The sequence below is a fragment of the Uloborus diversus genome, chromosome 5 (genome assembly GCF_026930045.1).
Source record: "Uloborus diversus isolate 005 chromosome 5, Udiv.v.3.1, whole genome shotgun sequence".
NCBI classification, from domain to species: domain Eukaryota; kingdom Metazoa; phylum Arthropoda; class Arachnida; order Araneae; family Uloboridae; genus Uloborus; species Uloborus diversus.
This window is the reverse complement of record NC_072735.1, coordinates 171,198,697-171,223,126: the sequence shown is the minus strand read 5'-3', so window position 1 is coordinate 171,223,126 and position 24,430 is coordinate 171,198,697. Positions and strand designations below refer to the sequence as shown.

Genomic DNA, 24,430 nt, shown 5'->3' with positions numbered 1-24,430 from the left:
ACTCCTTCGAGTTTTGAGAAAGTAAGAAAATTTTTCCATGTGCTACACAAAGGGGGTTTCGAGTGTGTTCCCCCCTCTCCCACACTCCATGGTTTAACACATACTGACAGTTGAAATGAGACAGTTTATATCCGTATAAGAGATATAAAACTAAAAAATGGATAGAAACCTACAAATAAAATGATAAGGCTTGTTTGGTCAAACTCCTACTATGAGAAGGAAAATTCCTGCCACTAAGTTGAAATAAAATCATATAAATCTTCTCAGAACTGCGAAAGATACACACGTAGAAGTGTATAAGCATAATAAAATAACATTAGATAGGGATCATAATCAAAATTTTTTAAATGAATTTTCTTTGAGTGCAAGACTTTAAAAACACCTTGCATAGAAACTAATCCATAAATTGTACGTAAAATTACATAAATGTGCATACATTCATATATATATATATATATATATATATATATACACGATATATATATATATAAATATATATATATATATACACGATATATATATATAAATATATATATATATATACACGATATATATATATAAATATATATATATATATACACGATATATATATATATATATATATATATATATATATAACACGATAAAATAAAACTGTGCTTTCATGCAAGATAAAATTACGTCGAGAGAATTCAACATATGTTTCTTTCCTCTTCCTTTCGTTTCTTAATTTTTATGCAGGAGTGCTGTAAGAGTAAATTTCCACTGACAGCTTGCAGACGCAAAAACTTCAGCAGTCTCCATTTACGCTGGCAGCAAAAAATCAATTAATGCATGTCTTTTTCTGTAAGGATACATGAAAGAGCCCTAATGATTTCTGCAAACACCGGCTTCGATCTGTGTTAATTTAATTTAAACACTCCACAAAGGAAGGAAGTAATCTTGCTGTGTTAAAAGAATCTTAATTTTGTGTTGGGATAAGTTATTAAAGATTTCTCTCCGGGGAGTGGATTTCTGAGAAGTAAAATGGGATGACTACTCCCGTGTGGTGGTTTAACGTACATTTTGTGGAGATGGCCATGTCCAAAATCGATAGGTATGAGTATGAGATTTATATATAAATAAATGTACATCCTGGAACTGATAATCAGCTGAATTAATAGTTGAATACTAAAATGCTCAGCAACTAAGTGAAATGACTTTTTTAAAACATTGAAGAGACGCGTTTTGGATTTCATACTTTCAACATGGAAATGATGGAATTTGGCGGTCTTTTCGTGTTTTATTTTAAGCGGAAATCAAATATGCAAGTTTGTAAAACACAGCTAAACTACAATAGGTGACAAATGGGCAAAAATAAGAAAAATGAAAAGTTTGCATTTACTGCGGCTTACCTTCTCACTGCAGTGTACTTTAGTCTTGTCATCAGCAGTGATTACAAATGAAACCAGTAAATCTACAGAAATATCAATTGGAATATTTTCAGTGGATTTGGAGATTTAATTTCTATATTTTTTTAAAGTATGAATCACAGCATTCTACTAATGTCACATGAACTAAATTGAGGATTCCGAATCTTTTTCGTACTAATGTTTTCCGAAATACATTTTTCTGACATTAAATGATGCCAACTTGAAGTGTATATCGGAAGACATACACTATTTCTTATGAAATTAGATGTGTCAGCCATTTTTACTAGCCGGTGTGGTTTGAACAATACTATGTCTGCCAACTTCGTTTAGCCTTTAAACATTTACCGTACTGTGTCAATATATGGCTGATGATAGTTTGTTACATTAAGTTGACTCACTTTACAGTGACTATTTGGCTTCTGGGGATATTTTTACATCGTTTTTAATATCTTTACAAATTTAGTATCTGGCTACAAGTGACAAACTCATAGAAGAACGGGCTGATAGGACCGCAGCTCATCCTAAAACTTTCAAAAAAAAAATTTTAAGTGTATATTAAGATTTTTTAAAATTTATTTATCTACTAGTGGTACCCGCAAGTCTTTGCCCGTAATAGAAAATTAAAAGGTCTTTTGGTTCGCCTGTATATTTACAAATAATGTATAGTGAATTTTCTCGCCAATTGGCTTGTGCCCATGTTACGGTTCCATGCCCTGATAATTTCGTAATTTACTCGTCGATCTTATGATAATTTTATTCTTAAAATTAGAATAGAAAAAGAACTACATCGAATTTTGAAAAATGCGGACCCCATCCTACGAACTAACTTCGTGACAAATTTCATGAAAATAGGCAGAACGGTCTAGGCGCTATGCACGTCACAGAGATCGTGGCAGACAGAGATCCGGACAGAGAGAGATCCTGACAGACAGAGGGACTTTCAACTTTATTATTAGTAAAGATTTATTCATCTTTCGCAAACACATGAGAAAAGGTTTGTAAATAAACAGACGTAATGGGAAAACACAAGAAGAGAGAAAAAAAGGCATTATTTTGTTTGTATTCTGGGCTGTCACTAATAATGGGTGTGGAGTGGTGTGCTTCATACGTTTTACTAGTTTTTCAGAACAGGGACCATTAAGATAAATAAATACCTTTGTGCTGAACAGTAAAGTAAGAAAAATCAACGTTAGAAGAAGCACAAATTTGTAAATTACAGCAGACACGTGTTTCGGCGTTACAGGGAACGCCTTTTTCAATGCAAAAAATAATGAGCTTATGGATGAAAAGACATCCGGGACCATTGACTTTATTTTACGGATGCAATATTAAAAGAAGGAACGCCGTTGTAACGTTGGAAGTTATAAAGAAATGAAAACATTAACAAATGAGCAAAAAAATGTCAAATGTTTAAAAAAAAAAGTACAATCCTAAAGTAATAATTTGGGTTGCAGCAAAGCTAATGCAATTTGTCTGAACAAAGCTATGTGTCAAGGTGATATATCTGTCTAATTTATGTATCTCTCTGTTTCTATGTGTGTCTATTAGGTTAGCAAGCTATGTGTGTCGAGCTATATAGCCAATTAATTCATCTGTCTATCATTCAATCTATTAGTGTATCCATCTATGAATTTATCTATTTATCTATCTATTAATGTATCCATTTCTTAAGGTATCCGACTAGGGTCGGAGCAGTTTTTCTTTAAAACTTTGTTTAGAAATAACATGAATGTTTTTTTTTTAGAAACATAAGGATCTTAAAACATGAACTTTGCTTAAAAATAAGCTATTCCATCATTCATTTTTTCATTGAGTGATTTTTCGATAAAAATTATCGAAAATTAGCAGTTAAGACAAACACTGTATTAAAACAAATGAACTAGTTACTTTCAATTTTCTTACTTTACTTCACATTTATAAATGAAACAGTCCGCAGTTACAGAAATATTTCAAGTATTTAATGAATTATGACAAATTACGAGAATTTATCTAGAAATTTCTCGAAAATAAATCGCCATTTTTGATAAAAATGATGTATATTAAAATATATTTCGTCATTTACATAATCTGCTGTATACATTCGCAATTACTCACAAGACAGGCATGCCACGTTTTACGTTTCAATGTTGAATAGAATTTGCAAAATCATGTTTTCCGTAACCAGTATCTAAACGAAAATTGCATTCTTCAAAAAACGTAAGTAAAGAATCGACGTGTCACACTTGGTATTCAAATGCTTTGAACTTCAGTTCTAATTCACAAAGATTAAAGGTCCAAAAAGTTTTATAATCTTAACAAATGGGGTTGTTCAATTAAATCATTTTGAGAAAAAGCGAAATTTGGTCAAAATTCGCCTTTTCAAACTAGTAGTTGGATGCCTTAATTCATCAGTCTATAAATCTATGAGTGTATCTATCTATTAGTTCTTCTATTTATCCACTTATCAATGTCAGTATCTGACAATATACATTAATGTCTACTAATATACATAGCTACCTATCTCAGAAAAAAATATATTTGCATCACCGTTCATTTTTCTATAGTTCTAAATAAACCTCCCCAGGAAGACAGGAAATTTTTGAGCATGTTTCGAATCCCGAACACATACTCTTACACCAGTTTGGCAAAAACCAAGCTCAGAAATTCTCGCTTTTCATTCTTCTAACAAAATGATGTAAGCAAAGAGATATGAATTTGCGTATGAGGCTTGAAAATGACAAAGCACTTCGAAAGAAAAGCCTTCAGTTTGTCTTAGGTATTAATGAGTTACCATCGCACACTTGAGCGAGCTGTTTATTTTTAATCAGTGTTTTTGAAGTATTTATTCCCCATCTGGGACTAATCCCGTTACAAGACTCTCACAGAGAGAAAAGCCTGGATTCATTCCGGTATTGTTTCTAAGGATTTTAATGGAAAAGAGAGATTATTTATAATTAAATAAAAATATACTAATTATGAAATGATTAGGTGAGAATAGGTTTATGTTTGAAATATTTTTACGTTTGAATTAAAAATACTTTTTGGGAAAAGAGCACGTATGATTTGTTACTACTTTTATCGTAACTAATGCAACTTTTAAAAATAAAAAACATTAATAAAATGGTCATAATGAAATCCATATTCATTTTGCATTATAAAACAAACCGGTTTTGTTGCTAAAAAGTTGTTAAAATTTATCAAAAAGAAAAAACTAGCTAAGTAACTATGATGAGTCTATATTTTATCATGTTCAAAATACCCCAATAAAATTAACTATGCCAGTCGATGTATTTTCAATTTTTTGCCAAAATTTGTGGGGAAACAAGTTTAATACGTATATTATCTTACAACACCAAATTCAGTAATTTGCGCAACGCGTAAAAGCCTCGATCAGCTGTTGTGAATATTTCTGTAAAGTAGCGTTTCATGCGGTGCACAAACAAAGCATAATCTTTTGAAAAACTTCTGTTATTTCTGTTCAGTAATATTTTGTACTTACTCTTGAACTCTGACATTTTGCGAAGCATTTTTGTAAACAGAATTATGTACATTCTGAAATTTTGCCCTTAACGCATACATCCTAAAGTGAAATAAAGTGAACACAAGTACAAATATGTTCAGTGAGAGACCAGCCGTTAGCCAGGGCTAAGGCAGAAATGCATGAAATACACCACCAGCTCAATCATTCCAGCAGAGGACTGCAGTTTCGTGCGTGTTAGCACTCATCAGCCCGGCATACGACAACTTTGGCTATTAGGGGTCACTTACTGAATAAACCTTGCCTTCAATTTTCCAGTTGAACTGAACCATTGTTTCGGTCACTCGTCTGGTCAGTGCTAATTCTGTATTAGCTACCAGTTTGTTTGGCACTCTTGGCTTCCTTAAGAGGTTTTCCACCTCCAGCTCAGTCACTTCCTATGCCGGGCTGATGAGTGCTAATAAGCACAAAACTGCAGTCCTCGAAAGGAATGAGTGAGCTGACGGTATATTTCATGTACTATCAGTAAACAGGATATGAGGTCAATTGGACTGATCCTAATGAATTTATTGTCAATTGAAGATCTTTTTACAAAATCTTCTTCCGAAACCGAACTTCAACCACCCAAAATCATATTGCGCTTTGACTGTTAAACACATTATCATAAAACTTCGCCAAAATGATCTGAAAGACTGGAGTTTTTTAAGCACGAAGTACTCTAGCCATAGCGACTTCTGGTTATTAGGCTTACGCGAACACTTTTCAGTATTAATTTGCATCTTTAATTTACAGGTCAGCAGGCAGAATTGAAGTCTCTCTCAGTCAGAGAATTGCTTCCAGGAACAGAATATTACATGACTTACGACGGGTCGACGACGATGCCCGGATGTCACGAAACAGTCACGTGGATTCTGATGAACAAACCCATCTATATCACTAAACAACAGGTGATATGATCTTTTGTTTCTTGTAGTTTTGTTTACGATTGTTTTTTTTTAAACAATGCATGTATAGAATACAGGGTATTCCAGAAATAGCGATCTATTTCAACGAAAACCCTAATCTATTGATTTCTTTCACAATTTTCTAAAAATACTTTCTTATAAAAAAAAAAAAGAATAGTCGTCGTTCTTTTTTTTTTTTTTGGAAACTTAGTTCTAAAACATATAGAGATGCGTCGTTTGTATCAGTTAAAAAGCTTAAAGCTGCCATCAATATAACGAATTCCTCTTATCTAACTCCAAATATACCGACACCACGGTTATACCATCCAAATACTGCAGTTTTGTTCTTGTAAGAACCCATCAGTGCATATTAGACAAAAACCGAGCTGGAAGCAGAAGTCATCTCTTTAAAGCTGAGTGTGCCTTCATATTGATAGCTAAAAAACCCGCAGAATTGCGGATTACTCTTCAATTGAAGGCAAAGCTTGGGTATTAACCATTAAATTAACGCCCTTAAGGGCTTTGCCTTCAATTGAGGAGTTTAGCCGCGCCATTGCTGTGGACTAACGGTGGTGTGCTTATTTAAGTAAGCTATATCTGAAGGCACACTCAGTTTTAAAGAAATGACTCTTATTTAAAAAGCTAGTGATATCCGCACGGCTTTGCTTGTAGTTAAAAATTAAAAGGTCATTTGGTTCGCCTGTATATTTACAAATAATGGGTGACGAATTTCTCCCCAATTTGCTATGTTCATTTGCTCGCCAATGTTACGGTTCCACGTTATGATAGTTTCGTAATTTACTCTTCCACGTTGTGATAATTTGCTCGGTAAAATTTTCTTAAAATTGGAATAAAGATAGAACAAAACAAATTTTCGAAAAATCGCTTCGAGGTCCACACCACCGTGCAACAAACTAACTTAGTGCTAAATTTCATTAAAATCGCCCGAATGGTCTAGGCGCTGTGCGCGTCACAGACATACAAACAGACAGACACAGGTCCAGACAGACTTTCAGCTTTATTATTAGTAAAGATAATGATTTGTATGTGCTTCGGGTGCGACCGAACGGTCATGTCCGCAACACATGCATTTTTTTTTATAACAACAAGAAAACTTTTCAGAAAGTTGATACATCACGCTACTATACGTACCAGTTTCGCATATTCAAATACATTAAAATTACAAGCCAAATTTTAAGATTTCGGGAAGAAAGTGAAAATAGGGTTACGGCATTAGTAACAGACATGCTTAAGATATTGCTCTCAGGTTATGTCAATTTTCTGCGTCTTTTAATGTATTTTAGACTTTTAAAACTGTTTTTCTTTTATGCAACTACATAGGGGAAGCTGCTGTACCCACGGACGGTTGTAATTACGGACATTGGTCGGGAAATTCCGGGTATCTTAGAGCGAGTTCCTAATTGGGGCTCAGCGTTTATGTCACAACCCTCTCCAGTACCCCAGCAGGTTTCAACGCCATCAAATGAACATTTAAGATTCTATCACATTTGTTCGGTTTTAGTAGTACCTAAGTAAAAAAAAAAAAAAAAAAAAAAAAACATGAGTAATTTCTTTTTTTTTCGTTCGTCGTGGATTGTATTATTAATTTTTGTTGTAGGTATCATGATTCCCTATATTTTGAAGGGTTTTTTTTTTCTGCTTTTTAATGTTGTGAAATTGTGTTTTTGTCGATGTGACTGGCTTGCAAAACCGAAATGGCGTACCTTTTTACCCAAGGACACATAACCATGTGTACCCACGGACGGCAATTTTTAGTCTCCTTATAGGTCACACCAGAGTCTCCTTACAATGAGAAGTACCTCAAAATGGTGCCTTGTCATCAACGTCCAAAATTTGCTTTCAACAATGATGATGAATTTTAAGTAGGGCTTGAATATATAGTGTTGAACTAACCCCCACCTGTTGTAGAATATACAGATCGTCAATCCCACCTGTTTTCATTTGAAATAGACTTTTCTAGATTTTTATTTTAATCTAAATTGAGTTTTTTTAATGGGTTAATTTTGGTTAAAGGTTTCAATTAGCATATAAATTGAAGTTATTATGTAGGTACATAGAGAGCCACGCCATCATGAATATCTATTTTTTTTTTTTTGGTTTAGAAACGTATTATTTATTACATCATTTACTCTCTTAAGAGTAATAACTTTTTTAAAGAGTTCGCTAATGTTAAAAATTAAAGAAAATTTTAAAAAGAGAAAAAAACCTTCGATCAATTTTCAAATCATAATTTCTGTTGGATATTTTATTTAATGTTATTTTCAATGGATGTTTGACGTATTTCAACATATAATGACTTATGAAAATGTATTGAGTATAATGTATTGAGTCTGAGTTCCTTAGACTTATTTATACATTATATTTTTATTTGTCCGTGGGTACAAAGGCCCCTGTCCGCGGAGTGAACGGGGTGATGTACCTACGGACAAAAAAGATGGTTTCTAAGAAAAAAATTTTGAAGTTGAAAGCTTTGAGATTTTTACCTGACAAAAATTGCCAGATCAGATGATAAGTTGTAGATTCTTCTAGAAAAAAATTCCGATCGGTTATCCATTCCCAGAGGCCAGCAAAAATTGAAATGTAAATTTAGTCCGTGGATACCGCAGCTTCCCCTATCATCTAACGTTTGGCTGCTACTGGGTTTTTTAAATTAGTTAATTCAATTTTTATGTGCTCAACTTCGAAAAAAGGTCCGACCCCCTAGTAACAGACACCGAAAATTCTGATAAACCCAGCAACAGACAGAATGAGTCATGGAGAAATTCCCCTTTTCTCTTCAAAATGTGCAAAAGATCTTTATTTTTAGACCTAAAACCTCATTTAACTCAAATGAACATGAAACAGGGGCAGACCTCGTGGCGGCAGTTCATAACCTTCCACCACCCCCTTTTAATACTAACTTGCTCATAAAATTTACTATGATAACACTAGATGGTTGCGCCGTATTCATGGGTCGCATCGACATCCGTTTAACCCGCCTAATTTTCTTATCCTATAAATCCAAACTTAGGGCCGTGGTAACCCGATCGGTAGAGTGTCGGATTCGGGGCCGGAGGGTCCTGAGTTCGAACCTCTATGGTCAAAGATTCACCGTCGTCATTAAAGGGGACTGGGCGACGTTAAATATGCTCGTGGTCTCAATGTCCTCCAAGTGAAACGTTACCTCTGGGGGTGATAGCACCAGGTAGCTGTTAGCTCCTGGTCTGGTTCTAAATTCTCATTAACTGTTCGATCCGGTGATGACGCTGCCATCTATCGGTATAAAAAATAATGGAGGCAAGGCACTTAGTATGCAGTCCTCGACTTAAATACAGTTGTAGTCAGTTGTGACTCGGAATCGAAATCCAAACTTATGACTGTCTGTTACTGGACCCTTGTCTGTTACTGCTGCCGTTACCCTGTATGAATAAAAATGTCTTAGTGTGCATATGGATTAGTTGGTGTAGTTAGTGCTTAAAGAAAATCAATCAGATAGTAAATTGTATAGTAATCAGATTGTAAACAGAGAGAGTACAGGGGGTGAGTAATAGTATAGTTTCAGTTCATAAAAATAGAGCTTTATTCTGTTTTTTTTATATAAAGTCATAAAATATCATATTCACTTCTGAAAATTTGATAAGTAAAATTACATAACTGTACATAAAAAATATTTTATTTTACGGTAAACATGAACTGGCGGTTATTTTCTGCTGTGAATTCTTATTAAAGCTTGACCACGAAAGAAGGCAGATGACCTTGAAGCGAAACATCATTTGTATCATTTGTAATAGGTAGAATCTTCCCGAAAGCACCGAATAGTAAGACGCATGGTTTCGCTAATCCTATCTATTCCAAAATAATAACAAACAACCTTTTACAAATGATACAAATGATGTTTTTAGATCATCCGCCTTCTTTTCGTGGTCAAGCTATACAACAGAATGGTCATCAATGCTACTGTTAATTTTTAATGTTTTTCTGGTTATTTCTCCGCCATGAAACTTCAGCTATCGACGTGGTTGTTACAAAAATAAACTTAGTCAATTTGTAAAGATGAGAAAATCTACCTCAAGCTGACACGAGTTCTAATTTTCTAGTCCGAGAACAGCGGAGACATTCCTCTTTGACATGACTGTTAATATATTGAATATATTCACTGTGGCCATTGAAAGCCACCGGACTGAATGAGGAATATCAATGCATGGCGCGAAATCCATTAAGGAAGTTCGGGGACCGGGAACTCGGTTTTCAGGAAGCTCGCTTTTGGTTCCAAGTTTCATGTGTCAATTAACAGAAAAGTTGATGAGTGGACAGTATTGGCGTGTCTTGTGTTCCTTATTGCCTTGTATGTCTTCTAAAGTAGTGTTTCGTGGATCATCTATGGAGTTGCCTCGAATCAAAATAATATTTCATCTTTATTTCCTTAATAATAATAAAGCTGAAAGTCTCTCTGTCCGGAAGATGTCTGGATCTCTGTGACGCGCATAGCGCCTAGACCGTTCGGCCGATTTTCATGAAATTTGGCACAAAGTTAGTTTGTAGCCTGGGGGTGTGCACCTGGAAGCGATTTTTCGAAAATTCGATGTGGTTTTTTTTTCATATTCAAATTTTAAGAACAAAAATATCAGAAGATGGAAGAGTAAATTACGAAATTATCATAACGTGGAACCGTATTATGGGCACAAGCCAATTGGCGAGATACGAAATTATCATAACGTGGAACGTAACATGAGTACAAGTTAGTTAGCGAGAAAATTCAACATACATTATTTCTAAATATACAGGCGAACCAAAGGACTTTTTAATTTTTCTATTACGGGCAAAGCCGTGCGGGTACCACTAGTTAATAATAAAGCTGAAAGTCTGTCTGGATCTGTGTCTGTCTGTCTGGATGTCTGTGATGCGCACAGCGCCTAGACCGTTCGGCCGATTTTCATAAAATTTGGCACAGAATCCGTTTGTAGCACGGGGTGTGCACCTCGAAGCGATTTTTTAAAAATTCAATTTTGTTCTTTTTCTATTCCAATTTTAAGAACATTTTCCCGAGCAAAATTATCGTAAGATGGACGAGTAAAGTACCAAGTTATCATATCGTGGAACAGCAACATGGGCAAGCCAATTGGCGAGAAATTCACCATACATTATTTGTAAATATACAGGCGAACCAAAAGACCTTTTTAGTTTTCAACTACGGGCAAAGCCGTGCGAGTACCACTAGTATGGAATAAAGTACTATCTATTAAAATTTCATCTGCATTCTGTAAAAAAAGAAATAATAGCTGCGATGTATGTCTAAAAATAAATAATAAAACAGAGTAGAATGGAAAAGGAAATAGAATAATTCAATTGCTTTGTTTTTTAATGTATTGTTAGCGGGAATTTATTTCTATAATGTTTTGTGAAGATGATTTTGACAATGAGTTAAAGTCATTGTTTTGTAGAACATGAGTGTCCGTCTTTGTTATGAGAGTGTGGAGGTTCTCATTAGTTTTTTGGGCTGTTATAATGCATTATTTTGATAAGTTCTTTTTTTTTTTTTTTTTTTTGATATGCATCGTTATAATGAAATTGTGTTTGAAATAAATTGAGAGTTATAACACAAGTCACTAACAGAGTTTTGAGCGATAGTGAAAGATTAATTTTCACACTTACTACTTTTGAATAATGGTTCTTATTTAAAAAGTAAAAATAGTGTATTTGAAAATTTACAGGGTAACAAGAAACAACTTGGACACACAAAATAAATTATAACTTTTATGCTAATGAAAATATTACCACCATACTTCAAAAAAAAAAAAGATATGACTACATTATATTTCGTTGAATATATTTACAAATTTTCAACGTAGCTAGCTTTTTCCTTAATGCAGAGCTTTAAATGTGTTACAAAATTCTCGAATACAGGCCGCAACTATTTTATTGAGATTTTATCTCATTCCTTGCATTAGGATTTCTTTAGGGATGCCAAAGCTTCACGAGGTTTAGCACACATCCTTGTCTCCAAGACGGACCAAACAGAATGAGGAATCCTGTTGGAAGATTAAGCATTTGTTTCTAAAGACCTTTCGTGACCAACCCATGACAACATCTTCCAAAATGAGTCTGCGATATGTTTCTTGATTAATCTTTATTCCTTGATCAACAAAAACAAGTGGTGTTTTATCATTAGCACATATCCTACCCCAAACCATTAAAATTTGGGGTCACTAACGCCGTTCAACAATGCAAAAAGGTTCTGGAGACAAGGGTGTGTGATGAACCTCATAAAACTTTGGAATCCCTAAAGAAATCCTTATGAAAGAATGGGATAAAATATCTGTAAGTGAGTTGCGGCCCATAGCCGAAAATTTTGTGACACGTTTAAAGCTCTGTATTAAGGCTAAAGTTAGCCACTTGGAAAATTTGTATATACTAGACAAAATAATGTATTCATAGTTATTTGGAAGTTTGATCGTATTATTTTCATTAGTACTGAAGTTATAACGTATTTGGTTTGTCCAAGTTATTTCTTGCCACCCTGTACTTACGATTACAACTGTTTTGAATTCAATGATCAATTCACGACGTTTCAAGCGTGCTATTTTCATATTTTGATGATTTTTGGCTGATGCTTAGTGACTTCGAAGCCATTCAGCTAAATCAGATCGAAAACAACTGACCAAAACCTGGTTTAATTCGAAAACCTACTTAATCCACGACTTTTCAAGAGTGTTCTTGTTTTATAGTATCAGCCCGGAATAAGTGACTTGTAAGGAATTCAGTTCAATTAAGTCGAAAACTGATGTCAGAAACCTGGTTTCATTTAAAATCCCGTTCAATCTACTACTTTTCAAGTTGAATTGAAAAGCGATAGCTTTGTGCAAGGTAAATTGGATAAAAATAGAACAACGTTTAAAAGCACAAAAAGGATAAATTTTTTTTTTTTTTTTTTTTTTTTGCTGTTCAGCATTTTTCTCCAATCTTATTCAATTTTACCTGTTAGAATACGTCATATTTTGCCTCAGCACTCGCTGATATCTGATTGGTCAATGTTTTTTGGTTACGCATTTAAACTCTTCCATGACCTTGATTCATCCATTTGTTCATTTCGCACTGAGGAAGGAGACTATTGCCTCCGAAACATGTCTGCGTTTTTAAAAACTTTTTATCCTTTTTGTGCTTTTAAACGTTGTTCTATTTTTATCCACTTGACTTTTCAAGTGTTTTATTTCATATTTTGATGCCTCTTCTAAGTTACGTGTAAGGCATTCAGATAAATCAGGTCGTAAACTGATGTCAGAAACCAGATTAAATTTAAATATCAGCTCAATTCATTACTTTCCAAGAGTTTTGCATTATTTTTTTATGTTTCTTGTCAGATGCTAAGTGAATCGGAAGGCATTCAGTTCAACCATGTCGAAAACTGCTGTAAGAAAACTGATTTAATAAAAAAAAAAGCTCAATCTGTCTTTTTTTTTCTTTTTTTTTTTCTGCCGTAAAACTTAAAGTACATTAAACTGGCTTTGATACCAAATACTTGAATTAAAATTCAGAAGTTTTCTCTAATCTTAAGCAGCTAGCACAACTCCAAGGGTTTGGACATGACTCTCTTGTGGTGCTGCGAATCAAAGTAAATTCTTAAAAATGAGATACTAGTAAATTCTGTTTATTAAATCAAAAGGTTGTACTTCGAAAGTTCATTTTTAAAAAATGTAGAGATATAAATGGTGGAAAAAACAAAGAGTCAAACTCATTCGTTTTTTTTTTTTTTTTTCTTCCGTTGAAAAAAATTTTTTCCTTTGGAATTCTTCCGTCTCTACATGTTTCTATTTGCTACAAGTTGAATTCCTTTCTCATTTGCTGTTTAGTCATCCGCAACTTTTATTTTTTCAACTGTGTTCATCCTTGTTTCTGTTCATTCCGTTCATTCTCATTCCGTTCTGTTCATTCCGTCTTTTGAGCAAAATGCAAATTAAGGTCAATTTTTAAGTGAAATTTTTTTCGCGAATACAATACTTCCTTTTTTGTAAAAGTAAGTAAAAAGTAAAATTATGTAAACGATATGTTTAACTATATATCTCTCTAATTACGTACAGCTCTGATCATGCACAAAATAAATCAATAAATACCTGTATATGGATAGATAAATAAAGATATATACGAGAGATAAATAAATAGGGAGCTGCAAGAAAATTTAAAGTAGTCAAAAGAATCAATGATATGGAAAAGACGAAGTGCCCTTGCAAAGTAGTGCAGTTTAAACCACGAGTAAGAATATTTCTTTTTCGAAGCGCTGCCAGCAAAGTTTCGTCATAAAAGCTCTTTATAGTGTCTGAAATAAACATATATATATCATTGTATTGCATGTACATCAACGTGATCAAAAGCATCTTGATGTCCGAATCCTTAGTATGATAAACGCCATGAAATATTACTCCAGTTTTCGGCTTCCATTATAAATTGGAAGAATTGTAATTGGAACTGCTAGAAAATTACATCTGGCTGATTCGTTTTCCGATCTGTCATGAAAGGTTCTTCGATGTCACCGGAAATCCTTTGAATGGACCCTTCAGAAACGATTTGAATGGAGCTTCACAGATTTAATGATGACGTTTTCTCTGTAAGGGAATTAGGTGTTGAGCTTATGCACGTACAGCTAGAACTTGTACAAAATTTGTCGATTGCATTACTATGCGTTTGTTTATGTTTCATAAATATTTATATTTTTCTAAGCGATCTAGTTAGTGAAATATTAGGTGATAAATCTTTTTAATGATAGGGTTGAGAGGTCATATTTTTTTCATCGGAAAGCAAACAAGTAAGATTGTGCAATAAAATAAAAGTAAAATTGAAAAAAATGCAAAAAAAAAAGTAGGTACTGTTGTTTATCAATTAAGAACAGTGTATAAGTTTAGCGTACGCGCTGAAAAAAACTAATGTCTAAATATCTTTATAATATTGTCGAATCTCGATAACTCGAAACTTATAACCCGAATATTCTTTTATCTCGAAGTTTTATTGGGTTCAAAACTGTTGGGACTGTTGTGGAAACTTCCCATAACTCCAACGTTTTAGCCGGGCCCTTGGGACTTCGAGTTATCAACAGTTGATTGTATAATACTAGTAATTATAGACTCGTAAAGGTGTTTTTTGAGAACGTTAAGAAAAATATGTTACATAATAGTGTGTGTGTGTTTTAGACACTGGCAGCACATATGCAATAGGAAGAGATGGCGGATGAACTGAAAGTTTAAACATTACACTTTATTTTGTAGTAGGTACAATCAGCGAGAACATGCGAGTAGGAAAAGCTTTACTGTTTGCACTTTCTTGCTACTCCTGCCTATTAAAATGAAGTGTTCTCTCTCCACGTTCAGTTTATCTGTCCTTCCTCGAAGCCCAAATCAACAAAAAAGGAAATAAACCGCTGACTGACTCAATGTAATATGATTAATCAAAATGAATCGCTTCAAAAACCATTGTTCCGTTTTTTATTCTTAATATGCTCTCAAAAAGTTCGATTTTTTTGTGGTAGTGTAGACCGCGCGCGCGGAGCACTTTCACGCAGATTTCTTTCAGTGAATTTTCTAAGTTTTATGTTTTAACCTAAGAAATTTTAGACATTATGGTTTTATGAAGTAGTTAATAAAGTCAAAATTTGTATATTCAGTTACGTTTTTAACGTACAAAAAAAAATGTTTTTTGGGTTCAAGTTCGGTTGCATAAAATTGTCCCGAACACGGGGCAAGTTTACGCATCGAGTGGGGCACGTTTACGCATGTTATAAATGATAACAAAGAGTAAGTGAAATAGATATTTAACCAAATTTAAATGTTTTATTTCCCATAAAACACATGTTAAAATAAGAAGATCACAAATAATAAAGAACATTTTATAGGCTAAACTAAAATTATAGGGCTTACTGCTAATTAAAAACAGAGACCATTTAGTCATCTTCGTCATCACTGTTAGATTTCACTAAGAAAAATAACGTATTTCTTTTCCCATACTTCTCATGGGATTGCGTTTTGACATATAGAACATTGAACCATACCTTGTCCTTTTTTGATTGGTTGTATGCTTTCAAACAATAGATGCAAGCACAATTTTAAGAGAATCGTTCATTAATTTCTTTTTTACAGAGTGTACTAACTTTTTCCCTGTCGCAGGTTTTGGTTTCACACTTTTTTCTTTGATGTTTTCTATTTCTGCTACGATAAAACTTGTAAATTTTAAATTAATTTCTCGTTTTTGTTTTGTTCTGCCCATTATGATTTTTTTTTCTTTGTAGCGTCTACTGCTCTTGTTTGAGGGCTTCTTTAATCGTAGTATCAGTTAGGATTCGAACCATCCTTTTTTTTTCCTTTCCTGGTTCCTAAGCTTTGGTCCTACTTTTTCAAATGATTTCAGTTAGGGTAGTCCAAATGTGACGATGTGGAAGGCCTACTCGAAGAAATATATTGATAATCGATAAGCCTTTTCTTTATTTTGACATCTAACGTGGTTCTGTTAGTGTTTTGAACGAAATGTCTTACCATCTTTAAAATGAAGAAATAGTATTACAGACTGAATAGTGTAAAGTTACAGCTGAACAAGCATGAAGACAACACTATATGACTGTACGCTATAACATACGAATCTGCAACTCAATTAAAAATGGTGATTTTCAAAACTAGGTAGTCTGAAAATATTAAAAGTTTAGATCAGTACAGAGCGAAAAAAACGTCAGGGGTCCGTTTAGAAGTAAGACAAAGTTGTAAGACACAGTAAGAACGTGTGTAAATTTGCCTCGATGAAAATGCATAAACATGCCCGGCCGGCAAGTTTGGATTTATTTTTAACGTGCAACAAAATTTAATAACGTTTCTGCCCATAGAAACACAATTCTCAAAAAAGGATAGAATTCTACTAATTTTTATATATTTATTTGTTTTTAACTGTGTGTTATGTATTCAAATACAAATACAAATGTGACGACCAGCAACAGGCTCTTTGCCCAGTCCTAGTCAATTTATTAGCCCTCAATAAAGATCATTGGCCATCTTAAAGCTATCCACCCCCTTGCTCATTACCACCTCTTCCGGTAAGCTGTTCCAAGTGCCCACAACCCTATTAAAGTAGTAATTTTTTCTTATTTCCAGGTTAGCCTGAGATTTAAATAGTTTAAAACAATGACCCCTCGTCCTGTTTTCGGTGCAACAATTTAATCCATTAACATCAATCTTTTTTATAAATTTAAACAACTGAATCATATCCCGTCTGACACTCCTTTGCTCCATGCTATACGTATTAAGCCTATTAAGTCTGGTATCATAATCTAAATCTGAAAGTCCCCTTACTGGTCCAGTTACCCTTCTTTGAACCCTTTCCAATGCAAAAAAAAATATCTTTCCTCAGATAGGACGACCAAAACTGCTCAGACTACTCCAAAAATGGGGTCTTAACTAAACTCCAATATGAAGGCAAAAGAACCTTCTTCGATTTGTTTGAAATAGCTTAATAAGCTTCAAAACGTTCAACATAAAGTTTACTCAACTTTTTAGGAAACAGATTTTTATACATGGAGATGCTAAACCGAAGCTCAAATGATGTTCAAAAACTTGGGAGAATGTTTGCTAGTGAGTAGCATATCTATATTCTTTGGTAGCATCAATCTGGTATGACCGTTGACTCTCCGGCTACAACTCGTTTTGAAAAAAGGGCACTGCGTATACGTGCTCCGGTCTACCCTACATGCCAACTAGAATAGGCCAAAATCTTTTCCCATTTCAGTTTATTTCAGTTTTTAAACGTTAAAAACAAACTGAGAGCATACACGAGAACTAAGCGGACTTCATTTGAAACCATTTTTAGATGTTGGGGTGAAAGTACAGAATGTGATAAATTTTGACATTCGCCGGGAATGTCAACATTCACTTAATGAAGCTCGAACATTTCCTGTAAATCAGCGGTGGATGTCTACATGCTCCAATTTCAATTTTTTACGGTATAATAGATATTTTAAGAAACTAAAAATATTTTATTCTTTATGCACTTATCTATCATTTTCTAAAAACTTTTTCCACTCTTGTCTAAAGAATGATAAATATCACGCGTAAAGTATAGAATTCTACACTATTATTTCTAACAAGATGAAAGAAGAATATACACTAGTTTCTGAAAAAAACAACTACGCATAGCTTGAAAAAAAGTTTCTCATTTTGGCCTCATATCATTCTTAAACGAGATGGCAGCTGGAAAACCTTTGCAATCTAAATTGCAAGTATGTATATATAAACCTCTTCGGGTTACGAAATTTGATTCACGTCATAACTGACAAGAAAAATCCTTGTAAGTAATACAGTAATTGAGAAACTGGGAGGAATTAACTAGGCATAAAGAACTTGTTCCTGTAAAAATATACTTTTAAAAGTTAAAATAAAGTTTCTGAGACAAAAATTCAATTTCCCAGAATGAATCTGAAATTTAAAAGAAAAGAAACTAAAAATATATCTTGCGCTGTAAAAAATTTTCCAGACGAAACAAAATAAAAAATTCAAAGTATTTTTAACATTATTGCATTGAAAGTATGTGTACTATATATTTATTTTCTAAAACAATTTCAGTTTTTCTTAAAACTTTAAATTTTATTTGGAGAATTATTTTTTTTACTAACATAGATTTAGCTTCTGCATTGCTGTCATTTTTGCCGACAACCATTATAAGTATAAGAATGGTAGTTGAGGTAAGTCGAAAATTTTACAAATCGCGTTAAACATGAATTTGGGTTCATCTTTAGCCCATTTAGTAAGTGTACCTTATTAGCCAAAAAAAAAGAAAAGAAAAGAAAGAAACTAGATTGCTACTAAAAGAGCGCGAAAACTGTTAACTAACGGATTTTGGTGTTCAAGTGGGAATGACAGTGATTTAAGTATGTTAAAGGGCACATCACTCATACAGTCTTTGCATTTATTTGATTTTCTTTATGTGAAGAATAATTGTTGTATTTCGTCTTCTTTCTGATAAGGCTGAAGTAAGGTTTTTACTTTTGCATTCCCATGATATAAGATACATTTTTTCGTGTCTCACAACTATTGGCGGATGCTACTACCACGAGAATACTCCTAGGTTCCCCTCAAGATGGAGGCACTGGTACTGGTCAAAACTAAACTAGTACTCCAAAAATATTTTAATTGAAGCATTATCATGCGACATGGATTAGGTTGCTTTTCTGCCTTTTTAAAATTCACCGGCTGAAGTCAGATTCGAACCTGAGTGTTTAGGCGTAAGAGGCCAACGCTTAACCACTACAATACGGCTCATGTCTGTAATATTTGAAAAACTACAAGTAACATTCAATTAAAGTTGATGCGTAACAATAATTAAAGAAGAAATCCTACGCTTAAATACAGATCCTTCTCTTTAAATAAGCAATCTTATTAAAAGTTTAAGGGAAGTCTACCCCCTATACCGTCCATGTTAGTTTGCACAGGCTCATGTACCTTTCTGTGAAAATCTATTAAAGATACAATTATGAAATTTTTTCTGTACCTTAAGTAGACTCTTTTCTCTTTACTGAAGTAAAATTTTACAGAAAGAAAGCTTAGTTTGTTTCTAAAAAAATTCTAATGTGTAAGTCACTGTATTTTTTTTTTCAAAAAATGCCATTTTGCAACACAAAATCAGCTATGTAAAAAAAATTGAATATGAGAAAAAATTTACTTCAGTGTATGCAATTAAATGTATGGAATAGTTGGTAGAAATTTCAAACCCTAACACGATTTAGGTTCTGAAAAGAAGGAACATTCAGTTTTTAAAATACCATTTCGAGATATTGCAAATTAAAGGGGAAAATCATACTTCATCAAAATAGGTTTACATTTTTTTTAAAGCCTATTTTAACTTACTTCTAACATGAGCACGATCAAGAAGTTTGTATCGTTAAAAAGGTATTGAAATACTGAATTGAATAATACATATCAAAATCAAAAAATCGAATTTTTGAAAGTATTTAGGGTTCTGACTCCACTTAAAACTCCTTTTGTTCCACAAAGTATACCACCAGGCTAACAGGAGTAACCAAGAAACAAAAACAGAAAATAAATTTAAAAAATGGTTAAAAATTTAAATTGTTAACGGATTCAGACAAGATGACAAAAGTATCGTATCTTTAAACAAGATCCGGGAAAACAACTGGCCACTGTAGAGAAAGGCTGGCCAAACCCTTCCTAAAGGCAGACCAAGGGCCTGCTTGCAAACTGCAGAGCAAATGAACATGATCTACGTTCTGTTCGCTATCTCCATTGTTGCAACGCGGATTTGGCAAAATATCAAATCTAAAAAAGTAACTCTTAAAAGTTTTCGTGGCCACTAAGAACTTGAGTCAATTTAAAATTGATAGAAAAACAACGAGACCTCTCTCACACACACACTACAAAATCTATAGGAATCTAGGATTCCATGCACTTTTCTGTTATCTGTACTTCTTCTTTTTAAGTAACATTGACAGCATTACTTAAGAAGCTGCATCGTTACTAGAAACTTTTCTAAAAGCTAAGTTTCGCTGAGATTTTCTAGTAGTGCTGCAGATTTTTTTAAGGTGTTCAGTATACTTTCTCTGGAACATCTCTTGAACTGCACCGCAAAAGAAAAACTGCAGTTTTACTACAAAATCTACCAAGAATCTTGGATTACGTAAACTTTTCTATTATCTATACTGCTTAAGTAAGATTTAGTATTAATTAAGAAGAAGCTGCATCGTTACTAGAAACTTTTATGAAAGCTAAGTTTTGTAGAGACGATCTAGTAGTGCTGCAGTTTTTTTTTTTTTTTTTTTTTTTTTTTGAAGTGCATCCTTTCTTAATTTTACATGAAGGCCATTACAGGCCGATCAGTAAAGCGTTGAATTCAGAATTAGAGGACACCTATTTCGACACCAGCCGGTCAAAGAGCCTCCGTGTTCGCTAATGATGCATGGGGCACGTTTGTAGTCAAAACGTCCATCAAGTTCCCATTTCAAATCAGTACTTCCTTGCCGCTAGGTCAGAGTGCGCTTACCTCCTGATCTGGATCGAAACTCAGAGCTCTTTTCATGGCCCCATTCATGGGTTAAACCTGACTAGTACCGAAGAAATGTTATTCATGCCACATAGTCATACGACTTGGACCCTGTTGATTTTCTGCTGACGATACTCAAAAAAAATGTAGAGGCAGGTACAGGGAACTCTGGACTGGGGTGTATTGTAATTCACTACAATACATTTTATTAGTAATCGCTATTTTTATTAAATTAAAATTAAATATTGAATTACTTTCTGCTTGCAGTTATACGCCTTGAGGAAGCTCATGCAAGGGGACTTAAGTAATCCAAAGGCACCCCTGGGCAACAACTACAGACCAGCTCAGCTAGTGCACCATCGTGTAGTCCGGACCAACATCGACTTCACTCGTTCTTCAGTAAGTCATATCCCGTTATACTTCTTATTATTTTTCAACCATTACACACAATTTCTACCATTACCTAGGCATGCAGCAATTACTCTATTACGGATATTTTTGGACACAATGAAGCTGCAAGTGAAAAATATCAAGATCAACTTAAAGCAAGCATAAATCGTGAAGTTTTCAAGCTCAAACACTGCCTTGAGCAGATTGCAAATGGGTTATTTTGATTTAGGTCTTACGTAATAAGAAATTAAAAGTAAAAAACGTCTTACAATTGTAAAATTGCATATATTAACAGCCAAATTAAATAGCAAAGCTTTGGAAAACATTTGTACGCCAATCAACTTTCGCTATATCTTACAAGTTTAAAATAAGGCGAAGGTATTTACAACTTTAGGACTGAAGTAGAAGAATTAGGATGTTTAATTACATTGATACATTTGTGTTTCGTTAATATTGATACATTCGTGTTCGTTCACAATACCGAATCACCAGCGTGAAAAAAGAACCTTTTTTTGTGAAGAAAAAAAAACTACTATTGCTTATACTAAAAGATTTAAACATGCTGTACCTTGTACATAAAACTCCACATTTCAAACACTACATAATTTTAGATATGAAAAAAATGCTACGTCTTAAAATTACTGCATTTGTGTGAAACATAGTTTTTAAGTTTTTGTACAAACATATCGAAACCAAGACAAACTTTTTTTTAAATATCGTCTATTATAATGTATCGTCCAAAATAACGTATTTAAGTCAAGTTAGGTCTTGTCGTACGGGTTTTTCTACAGGTCGTCAATTTGCAGACGCACTAAGTCATACAATCATCTTTAGTCGATATGATCGTACTATTTCTTCCAGGCTAAGTTTGCGCCGAAATTATGTTATGAAAGAAAATATTCACTTTGACTCGTTTCAAGTTTTTTGTTTCTTCAAAGGCATCGTTTAGTGTATGTAGGTCCTGAATTATGTTTCCAGGTAGATTATTATTCTATGTTCACCAATTGTCACGCAGACTAGGAACAAATTTCATCGCGTAAAGCATTCCCAGTCTTTAAATTTACTTGGAAATGAAAATCAAATTTAAAAAGTTTGAAAGTTGTTTATTGCAACACTATGATTTTTAAATTTAAATTTTCTAGAGCTATTTTAAATGTTGAAACAAAACATTAAAAAATTCTTTGGATGTCTAAGACTTACTACACACAAGATGGTCCACAAAACAGAAAGTAAACGGTCGTTGTGGTTAAAAAAAACTGTAAAAACATGCATTCTATTTTTTTTTTTTTTTTTGAAATAAACATATGAATGGCATTTAATATATAATATGATTAAAATTTTTACCAGCCTCGACTGTAGTGTTATGTAAGACTGTTTCCAAAACTGAGCACAAGCAAAATTGGTGCCTATGTGGTACAAAAAGTCATCCTATCAAGCAGCATTATAATTTGTGAGTTCTAACACACTACATTGCGTAAATAATTTCGGAAATGGCTACATAATACTATTGTCACGGAAAGTAGACATTTCAAGCATTTTGCATGCTAAATGTAATTTAAATCTTTTGCCACTGAAATAGGTTTTATGTTCTTGCATGTGGTTTTTTTTCCCCCAGAACGATAGCTTGCATTCTATCATATTTTTGGACCACTCTGTACATGCATACACAATATTTGTACTGTTCAACCATAGATTGCATGGAGATTGGCAAACGCCCAGTTAAGACGACTCTATCTGAATGAGAAGGAAAAGTAAAAAAATTGATGCTCGTCTTCCGCTCATTCGAAGGAGACTTTGCTTAATTTAGAGTCTAACATACATACATCTGTGAAAGTTGACATCTTTAAAAAAAGTAATAGATGCGTCCAATTCCGCCCGTAAACCGGATGTTTGCCTTTCCATACAATCCATGGTCAGTCAGTACATCGCTCTTTTTTTTTATCTTGTGTATGCATACATATCTGCACGTATATGCATATCAACTGTTTGAATTATGAAGACAAACTGAAAACAAAGACACTAGCCTTTATAAATACATTAACATAAAAATCTGACGTTCTCCTTCAGAGTTGAATAAGTATCTTTGTGCTTGGAAAGTATAATAAAGAAAAACAAAGTTTAATTGCACAAAATTACACAATACTGCCGTGCTAAGCACAGATGTGGTATCTGCACATTTTATCAAAATTGAGTTATTGTCACCAGGTGGTCGATTGTACTTTAATTTACCTGAATCTCAAGTTTTTTGGCGATTTGTGAACGCGAAATATTAAAAAAAACATTAAGAAAAAAGTCTAAACTGCAAATTTGCTTAGTTTGCTAAGGCAATTTGAACGTAAGTGACAAATACTAAGCCTTTAAAGTGGTATCTGCGCAGTTACCACTTTTTTCCTCAGTAATTTGTAGATACGACTTTTATACCTTAGTAAAGCAGCATACTTAATAATGTAGCACTTTATTGTAACACAGAATATTAAAATTAGTTTACCGTTGAATAATTGATACAAGTTGATAATAAAAACTGATACAACTTTGCATAATTGTTAAAGTAAATATTCAGCTTTTTCTATTTAAATGTTTATTTAAAATGCTAATTCTAAAAATGAAATGCATGTAAAATATTCATATCTAATTCTTTCATGCAAAAAAAAAAAAAAAAAACATTTCATTCTACGGCGAGTAATATTTTTATTTAAGTATCGTCAAAATTGCTGTCAAAATTATCTTCATGCTCGGTTAAAAATGAATCTAGAAAATAAAACATTATAAAAAACATTCTTTGAATATAAAAAACGGAAAATTGTTATGGATTACAGTTTTAACTGTCTAGAGTTTTGAAAATGGTATCTTTCAGAAGATAGATTCTGTTAGATTTGTATTAACAAAATAAAGCGAAACAGCCAAGTTCAAAGAAAGCAGATGTTTTCCGTATTATTTAATGATACACTGAGCACGTTTCACTAAACTATTTTTGTCGTATCTGTGCAGATATCCCTAAAAATGCCTAGTCATTGTCAGTTGGTGAAAATAGCTTAGTATATGAAAAGGTTTTGAAAAGAACATTTGTCGTAACTACATTTATTAATTTGAAATTATGATTTTTACAAAAATACATTTTTACGGTTTTTAGATTAGTTATTTACGAAACAACTACCGCAAGTTGAGCATTTAACTAAGTCATAAATCAAAGAAACGAGTTGTAAAACTTTAATCATCAATTTCTCATTTTGAGC

The 24,430-nt window shown here is 33.3% G+C and overlaps 1 protein-coding gene across 1 annotated transcript in view; it reads left to right on the top strand.

Moving 5' to 3' along the window:
* The window catches only part of LOC129222290 (carbonic anhydrase-related protein 10-like), a gene marked incomplete at its 5' end in the record, with an annotated part of 229,274 nt that overhangs the window by 164,205 nt on the left and 40,639 nt on the right, over positions 1–24,430 (top strand). The window contains 2 exons of the mRNA XM_054856776.1: positions 5,641–5,795; positions 21,075–21,206. Of these exons, the coding sequence (XP_054712751.1) occupies positions 5,641–5,795; positions 21,075–21,206 (287 nt within the window). The remainder of the gene's footprint in view (positions 1–5,640; positions 5,796–21,074; positions 21,207–24,430) is intronic.